A 9,576-nucleotide genomic window follows, 5' to 3' on the forward strand; every position below is an offset into this window, starting at 1 on the left:
ACCTAACCAGCTCTCTTCCTGTCTGCTTCGTTATACTAATCACTTTCTTTTCCATAGCTCGCTGTGTTGTTCTCAGTTTAAGTTGAACACTTTTCGCTAGTCTCAACGTTTCTGCCCCGTAGGTGAGTACCGATAAGATACAGCTGTTATATAGGATGCTACACCTAAGACTTTACACAGTTTTAAAACTAGACTTTTTGAGTTAGAAGATCACTTTTTTTTTGCATAGCGTTGTCAGCTGTACAATACATCAGAATACAGCGAAGACGCGCTAACCATCAAGCTGGTTAACTAATATTGAATAGTTAACTTTTTAATTATTAGGACTAGGCTCCTTAGATAATGAAAGGCGTGTAGCTAGCTCCCCGTAAGTAATATCCATATCAATTTTTAGAACTTAGAAAACGTGGTTCCCTCGGTGCTATGGCCCAACAAATTTTGTCTATTTCGACCAGTTACGTGCGCTGGAAGGATTGATTTGCCTGCAAGCTTCTCGAAAGCACATGTATTTTGAAGCGATGTAGCCAGAATTTGTTGTCCACAGCGCCGGGGGCAACCGCATTTTCAAATTTCTAAAAACTGATATGGAATTTACTTATGGTGCGCTACACGCCTCTCAGTATTTAAGGAGCTTGCCGGTAATAGTTAAAAAGTTAGCTATTCAGTATTTGTTAACCAGCCTGCTAGTTACCACGCCTTAGCTGCATTCTTATCTATTACACCGATGACAATGCTATGCCGAAAAGAGCGCTCTTCTAACTCAAAAGGCCAGTTTTAAAAATTGTGTCAAGTCTTGGATGAAACACCCTGTATACTTTCCTGTTGCGGGATATACTCGTAGACCGCTGCTAATGATCTGAGAGTGCCTGCAGAATGCCCTCCACCCCATTTTTGTTCTGCTAGCTGCAGTAGAGCCCACATATTGTAACGTGGCGGCCAGCCGAAGAATGAGGCGTGGTGAACCATGAACGAGAGATGATTTAATGGCCGCTGGCCTAGCGCGAGCGCTCCGTCCCGCGCCACTGCCAGCTTCGTCTTCGTCACAATATAACGGGTACAGTTAACGAATGATCGCTTATTACGAGCGAGCTCGGTTGTACCGTAAAAATATGTATTAGGGATACGACAGTGTATACGGTGATAGAGAAGTGCGCAGAATATAGCCAGCCCATATATATATATATAGCCGTCATAAATTACGAGAAAGCATTTGACTTAGCCGAAACTTGAGCAGTCTTGAAGGCACTGCCCAATCAGAGTGTAGATGAGCTTTATGTAAAAATACTTGATACATTCAACGGCTGCACAGCCACAGTAGTCCCCCTTAAAGCCAGCAATACAATTCCAATACGGAAGGCTGTCAGGAAGGAAGACACGATATCGCCAAAGCTAAAAAAAAAAAAAAAAAACGCCTCAACAACCGGCCATCTAGTTCGCCTTTAAAATACTGTGCGTGAAGCTTTTATACACAAACAAGACTACTGCTGCCTTTTTCGACCTGAACAAGGCACACGCCACAACATGGAGGTTCGGGATTCTTCGCGATCTTGTAGAACTTGTCATCCACGGCAGGATGTTAAACTGCCTAAATGATTTCCTGTTGAACCGCTCATTTCAATTACACCTGGGATCAACTCTTACCAGGAAATTCGCTTAAGAGAACAGGGTTCCTCAGGGGTGTATTTTGAGCACAACACTCTTTGTTGTAAAAATAAATTCCATAAGCAAAATAATCCCGACGTACATTATGTATTCAGTCTATGTCAACGACCTTCAAATAGCCCGCACATCCTCCAACGTAGAAACATGTGAGAGACAAATACAGTTGACAGTAAACAAACTAGAGACATGGGCACACAAAAATGGATTCCAGTTTTCCACAGAGAAAACAGTGGGTGTTCTGAGGCTAAAAACAGCGCTAACGGGGACGAAGCAGAGAGAGGGACACATGCAGGAACATCTATGCTTCGTCCCCGTTAGCGCTGTTTCTAGCCTCAGATCATGCACCAACCAGCCCAAATTTCCACCCTTTTGAAGTGGGTGTTCTGTTCTCACTGAAACGAGGCCTAGAATCCGACCCCGCCTTGCATCTAAACAAAACCGAACTAACTGTAAAAAATGAAAGAAAATTTCTAGGCATACTTTTGAGAAAAACTAACATTCCTACCTCACACTAACGCTCTCAAAAAGAAAGCCTCTCGATCTTTGAACATACTTGAAATACTCTCCCGAAAACACTGGGGTTCCGATAGGACATGCCTTTTACAAGTTTATCGCTCTGTAGTACGCTCTACCTTAGATTATGATGTATAGTTTATGGGTCAGCGAGACCATCGTATCTTGAACCACTGGATTCAGTAGGTAATTCACGTTTGCGTCTTTCCATTAGTGCATACAGGACGTCACCCGTAAACAGCCTTTATGTACCAACCAACGAACCATCGCTTACCGACAGAAGAGCCATGCTCACATGCTCGTAAGTTCTAAAAGTACGGTCGCTGCAGAAACATCTATGTTACCCTATAGCCACTCAGTGCCCATCTAGAACACCGTTTAACAACAAACCGCAAGCTACCACGCCACTGATCTTGCGATTTGAAGAGATGTGTCAGGATCTTGGCGTACTAAACACATTACCTGGTACTGCGCAAAGACGAGATCTACTGCCTCCATGGTACAATATGGCTGCAATCTTCGATTTCACTCTAACACAGTTCCGTAAAAATAAACTCCACAACAACTTATAATACAAGAATTTCTTGCACTCGACGAAAAGTACAGTACTTTTAAAGCTTTTCCCACAGATGGTTCAAAAACAGACGTTTATGGTGGAAACGCTGTGGTATAAGGAGATTGAAATAAAATGGTAAGGCTTCGGCAGTGTGGATCCATTTTCCCTGCCGAATGTCACGCCATCTCTGTAGCCGTACAAAAATTAGTAAACGAGAACCTCGCAAGTAGCATTATATACACATATTCGCTAAATGTACTTACAGCCTTTACTCTAGACATGCACTCACTCCGCTGCTTGACGACATTGTACACAGCATAACAGCCATAGCTCAAGGTCAAAACAAAACTCTGCTGGGTACCAAGTCATATAGGAATAAAAGGCAACGAGAGAGCAGATTTGTGAGCTGCTCAAGCCCGTTGGAAGCAAATGAACAAAGCAAACATACCTTTTAATGTTTGCATGCTTAGTACACCGTAAATTAAGGAAAAAACGGCAGTTAGCTTGAAACAATGAATAACAAACTACACTTAATAAAGGCAATTTTAGGTGAAAGGAAGTCTTGCAGACATCAGAAACGTTTCAAGGAAGTAATTCTCTGCCGGCTTCGCATAAGACACACACCTTATTCATAACTTTATACTGGTAGAACAAGAGAAACCTTTTGTGAAAAGTGCGGAGAAGGCGGAGAAGAATGAACAGTAAATCACATTTTACTCTCATTTACGCAAGTCGGAAAACTAAGGAAAAAGTATTTTACAGTTTTATAATCACCACATTCTTTTACGCCCAATATTACTCTTGGGTGACAATGCAACTGCTGACATGTCTTGTCTTTTTGTCTAAGAGAAGCACTGCCTCGCTTTTTTTTTTATGCACGTCAGCCACCTTCTCAGTCCCGAGAAGAAATTTCAGGTTGTTATTTGGCTGGTTGGGAGGCTCAACATCCTTGCCCAGCCAAGGATGGCTGCTGAGGCTATCTGACCTTCTTTAACTTTTTCTATTAGCCATTTATAAAATTTCCTCTGCCATCACTAGGTAATACTTCAATGTTATAGGCGCTCTACACCGACGATGGTTTTAATATTCCTATAAAACTTTGCACAAAACAATTTCCTTATACCTTGAGCTTGGCGCATGATGGCCTTAGTTGCCTATGTGCCATGAAACTCATCAAACCAAACAACCCAAATTCTTGAACGTGCTTCACACGCAGCAGTAGATCCCAGGAGTTCATGCCACCGACAAGCCCACTGCTGAGTAAGCAAATTGATGTCTTGCTGAACTGCCAACGAAATGGTGGCGTGGATTCAGTTCCCTCTGTTGGCGGATAGCTGCATCTGAACTTCTGCTATACGCTTGGCTATACACTCCAATAACTGCTACATTCTTTGCTGTTGATATCGCAGCCAAAACGCGTAAGTAAGCAGACATAAAAAGAAACAAAATACGCATACTTTATGAAAATAAAGCGACCGATGTCACTCCCTAGAAGGCGGCATCGTGGCCGCGTGGACGTTGTGGTTGCCGTACTTGCGGAACACGACGACGGACACCACGAGCATGACCGGTATAAAGATGACGAAGGTGGACCACATGACGAAAGAGAAATAGTAGACCGCCGGATGGCAATAGCGCGGGTCGTCAGGTTTCCCGGAAGGCCACATGCCCGTGAACACGATGACGGATCCCGCGACTGAGGCTCCCATGGCGACCATCACCAACACGGAGATCATGATGGGACAGTAGCTGTTGCTGGCGTTCCAGTCGAGCGCGGCGCTGAGGAGCGGTATGAGCAGGTAGGCGCACCCGGCGACAGTCAGGCAGAGCGGTATGCCGTAGCTTAGCCGGCAGTTAGACAAGTTGAGCGCCCCCACCGTGATCATGGCGACCGGCACGCAGAGGAACAGCAGGAACAGCAGCGTGGCGACGGCCGACTGGAAGCAAAGCACGATGTACAGGTGCTGGCCGTCGAGCTGGCTGGACGACTCCTGGTACTTCTTCTGGATGCGGTCCATAATGCAGCATGACTGAGGCTCCTCAGGCTCGGCTGAAGGCCTTCGAGGTGATGCCGAAGAGGCTCGACCAGAGGACTTACTGCTGGTCGCTGCTCGCCTCAGCGGCTGAGTCGGACTGGGGACGGCCGGGTACTGGTACACAAGCACGGGCTCGTGGCTGGGCGCGCCGCGGGCAGGCTGTGCAACCTGGTACACGAGCACCGGTTCGCGGCTGGGCTCGCTGCGCACCGGCTTCTCAACCTGGTACACGAGCACAGGCCCCGTGGTCGCTCGGGTTGTGGGAGGAGAGCTCGGTGCCAGCCTTGCTTGTGGCTCGACGGACGCTGATCGCGTCTTGCGCCGCGGCGAGCATGGCCGCGGAATACCAGGCATTGTCGAGACGCGGTGGGCAGCCCACCGCAGCAGGCCGGCCTGCCGGCCTCGTCGTCGTCTTCTAGCGCCGAGCTTTCTTCGCGGACGGGCGGTAGCAGGATGTCGGCGAAGTCGTTCATTCGGACGAAGCAGACAAACCCAATCGTCGCTTCGATCTCAAGGAGGCGTTTGACAATGCAAATCATGACCCTATTTTAGATAACATAACAAGCATCAAATGCGGCCGGAGGACGTTCATTAAAATACTTAATTTTTTTGGACGGCTGAGCAGTTTGGTGCATGCAATTTTGTTGGTCACATAGTTAGGATTGCTTATGTTTTTCGCTGAATAATAATGAAAATAATTTTTATTTGAACACAAAATAAAGTCCCCTCAAGGCGATACGCGATGCTGAAGAGAAAAATGAAAACACGCATGAAATGCGCCTATCAGCTGCTAGCTTACGGTAACAGAAAATATGCTATAGTTTGGTTAATCACGACGACTGAGATAAGCGGTTGGTATATTTATTTTAATGTCGATTGCAGCGCACACGCATACCCAAATTTAATTGCAGAGCCATTGCTCATATGCTCATCCATGTGCAAGCAAACATTTTGAATTTTAACTGCTCCCTTTTTAGAAACCGTATTTAGCCACATCAACATCGATCCGTGATTAACTACAGTGTAATACCTAGTTCACCAAAGGTTAGGATTCCGTGCAAAATTCTGAAAACAAATGTGCCGATATAAATGGTGCCACATTTTCTTCACCATTCATGGCCACGCCCTCCGAAGCAACAGCTTACAATAAGCAGTGGCAAAGGCACTTGCAAGGCCGGCATTCAGGTACACTACAAGCATGCTGTTTCCTGTGTGCTTTCTTTTGATAAACAACTACGAGGAGCCGTTCCGCATAAACCAGCCCCAAGAATGGGGAAAATCTGGTGAAACTGCTGTCAAGTGAGCAAAGCCAGCTCCTTTCAATGAGCTTTTTTTTGTTTTTCATAACCACATTTATGCAGTGCTGGCCGTAAATTTTATCAGAGAGAAAATTTATTTATTTATTTATTTCTTGTACACCTCAAATGCCCCTGAACAGGGGTATTACATGAGGGGAAACAATACACAAAATGAATCAGGAATGAACGACATGGGGTTTAAAACAGAACATTTTCAATGGCTTTTTTAAAATGGACGGGGCTGGTGTGGAGTGCGGCATCGGCAGGCAGGCCATTCCAGTCTACTGCAGTCTGGGAAAAGAAGGAATGAAGGTGCGCGGTGGTGCGTGCGCGGGGGGGATAAACGGCTTTTCTGTGACTTCCTATTCCTATCATGAACGTATCCCTATCATGGTCCTATCATGATCCTATCATGATTCATATCATGATCGTATTTTTATTAGCTTGCTTTTAATTCATAAACACAGAAAGTAATGCCATTTTATCTTCCTCGCTTTACAGACGAAAAACCCATTTGCCTGGATGTGAAGCCTGTTTCTCGCACCATCCAGCTGAGGTACCCTGAGACTGTTTGCCCATTGAAAGAGGTGGTGGAGCTGTCGTCATTGCATGCAGATGAATTAATTTGCGAGGAAGTCCTCGACGATGTAATTGAGACAGCTTCGAGATATGTCGAAAAAGAGCTTTTAGAAGAACTGCTGTCACCAATTCAGTCGAGGCACGTCTCCCACCATCTCGAAATTTTAGAAGTTGAGACGACGAAGGCCTTCAGTCAGAAATGAGTGCCGATAAGGCACAAGAATAGTCAGGATGACTGTCCAGGGACGCCTGGCTACTACACAGGCACCGCGCACGGCATTGTGGAGTCTAACCAATCTCCTCCCTGCCTAGGCGCTGTCGACACGGCTAATATTTGGCATGAAAAGACGAGACTCCAGCTGATTGGTTGAAAAGCACGCACAGTCACCATACACAAACAAAGAAGAGGCATGAAGAACTCCAAAAGGCCTCAGAAGTCTTTATCCTATGCAGGTGCAGCAATGCGCTACGGTCGATTTGTGCCAAATTTGAAAAACCAAAATGGTTGATTGAGATAAAAGAAGGTATAATCAGAGTACCTAAATCGATCTTTGATTAAATCATAAGATAATTAAGCTAATTCAGCAGTTAAACTAACACACGAAAAGAAAATGATAAAGATAGGTAAAGAGTGGCGACGAGTGCCGAGGAGGCGTCAATGCCTTCGGATTCTCCTAATTCGGGTCACCGCAGTGGTCTCTAATTTTTGACTATTCCCTTTGTAGCGGGTGGGCATCGTGTCGGCGTCTCAGCCACCTTGCCAAATGTTGCAGTGATGATCGCGTATCGTGACGCAATACTTTGAGGAATGTTGCATCATGAGCAACAGCGTAAACAAGAAGAATGGAACGCTGAGCACACTTAAAAAAAATACAGAACGTCATCAGAATACGTGTGCACGGGTCTACGGTGGCTGGAAGCGTTACGTGCATGGCGAGCAAGTGACTTTCAAATTATTCCCCAACACGCCTTAATTCGAGCCGTTGCACGCCAGTTCATGAGCACATTTGTCGGCAAATGCTAGCATGGCGAACACGGCAGGCACAAGTCTTTGATGTGTGTCAACAAGAGTGGGTGCGGGACGTGTGCAGAATTAGCAAAAAAAAAAAAAAAATCAAACCAACCCGGCTCAACCTCTTATACACGCGATAAAACAACCATGCTTAATGAAAATTATGCCTGGTTGTCGAAGAGGGTCGTAAAACAAACATTCCACAAGAGAATTCAGAACCCCTGCGCAAGCGCAACATTGCGTGCTAGCAGACAACGTTTGCTCCGATAGCTCAGCCCTCGACCGCAGCGACGCGGTGGCACGAACAGCACCGAGCCGGCTGCTCCTCATGGACGTGCCGAGGAGTTTCGATACTAAAGTATGTCTATAAACGCTGGTAAGGAAGGCGAGGCGCTAGCCGCGCGCTTCTTCGTCATCGTTTATGGCCCGCGTACGTCTCCTGCTTGAGCTGTTGATAGTTCCTGCCCTGCCTTAGCCACTCCATGCGCTTGTAGTATCTTCACCACCCCTAAATCGCATCTTTAAATAAAATAATGTATTTCAGTGCCTTACCGCCGTCGGCGTCGACGCCGTCCGCAGCACAGACCTTGGCGCCGCGCCAAGATGCTGCGCGACAGAAACCGCACGACGCGTTTATGGTTGGTCGGGAGCGCCACCGGCGCTCATTTCTTATACCATGGACCGACGCAGGAATGCCGGGAAGACGAAGTTTCTTACTTGGCTTGGCTATTGTTCGGCATAAAACTTGGATTCAACCGTAAAAATACGGCTCTTCGCGAGGCAAACCTCCAAGGAATGCTGTGAAGGTTTCAGCACCAGCCAACACCAAACTTTCACTACGTTAAATCCACTGAAGTGAAAAACGCAGTATTGAAATATCTTAATCTACGCACAGAGTAGAGCACCGCGGCGCAACTACCAATTTCGGGGTACAATCCACATTTTCGGTCTAGCACTAGCCAAGCCAAACACGAAACCTCGTCTTCCCAGCATTCCCGAGGCGGATGAAGTGCTCTTAAAGAAACTCGCATAGACGGTGGCGCCAGCTTTCTCTTATATTTAGAAACTCTGTGGCTGCTGCGGCCAGTGTATGTATGATAAGAAAGCCGGCGAGACTATGCGGAAGGGGTATTGGCCACAAGACGACGCGTGTCGCTGCACATGCATTCGAGCATCGGAGGGGAGCTAGTCGTTTAAATCAGAATGCTACAAAAAATATTTGCTCTCACACAGCAACTAACGGTAAAACGTTCGCGTTTACACACTCGTCACCGTTTTTTTTTTTTGCTTCAGAGCTTCCTATAACACTGAAAGAATACTCTGCTTGAGAATTGTTGTGCCCTTGGGAACGACAAATACGATATTTCAAGATGAAAGATGATACAGCGAAATCGACATCTCATGTTGTGGAAACCTCTGCCAGGCATGCGCAAGCAAAAAGCGCATTTTGAACCGAAATCTACAAACCTCCGCGTGACTTTTGCCGTGCTGGCGAATGGAGACTGCTGGTAATGGCGGCATTATCATTATACCAGTACCAACGTTGGAGTCTCGATGTTGACGACTCTGCAAAGGAGCGATATGCAAAAACCCTCGGGGCAGTCGGCGTGTTTGAGTGCAACTCGTTTCGCGCGGTTTTTCAGTGTTTCTGCCCTACCGCGCTAACGACGTGCATGCCCTAACGAGAGAAAAAGGCCCAAGAGAGGGCAGCCCTTGCACAAAGGGCACGGCCATCAGATCATCATCGTTATCATCATCAAGAAGTGGGTGGCTTTCTGTCTATACGATTCGTTCCATGCAGTTTGTGGACGTAAAGAAAAACAAAGCTTGTACTCCTCGCGCGGCAGCCAAACAGCTCGGACCCGAGTGCTTCTATGGTCCCCAACAGGGGCGTTGAACGCCTCCTGTTCGTCGACCGCG

At 46.5% G+C, this 9,576-nt stretch overlaps 1 protein-coding gene across 1 annotated transcript; it reads right to left on the reverse strand.

Moving 5' to 3' along the window:
• Positions 1-4,212: 4,212 nt before the first annotated feature.
• On the reverse strand, positions 4,213-5,121 carry LOC149371747 (uncharacterized). The gene has a single exon (XM_089585232.1). It carries the CDS (start codon positions 5,119-5,121, stop codon positions 4,213-4,215), a length of 909 nt encoding a protein of 302 aa, XP_089441358.1.
• Positions 5,122-9,576: the final 4,455 nt, after the last annotated feature.

Source organism: Amblyomma mixtum, chromosome 1 (genome assembly GCF_055824585.1).
Source record: "Amblyomma mixtum isolate Tamu chromosome 1, ASM5582458v1, whole genome shotgun sequence".
NCBI classification, from domain to species: domain Eukaryota; kingdom Metazoa; phylum Arthropoda; class Arachnida; order Ixodida; family Ixodidae; genus Amblyomma; species Amblyomma mixtum.

What these genes read in the sequence shown, in the direction of transcription:
- LOC149371747 (XM_089585232.1), bottom strand. Translation starts at nt 5,121, where the DNA reads ATGCCTGGTATTCCGCGGCCATGCTCGCCGCGGCGCAAGACGCGATCA.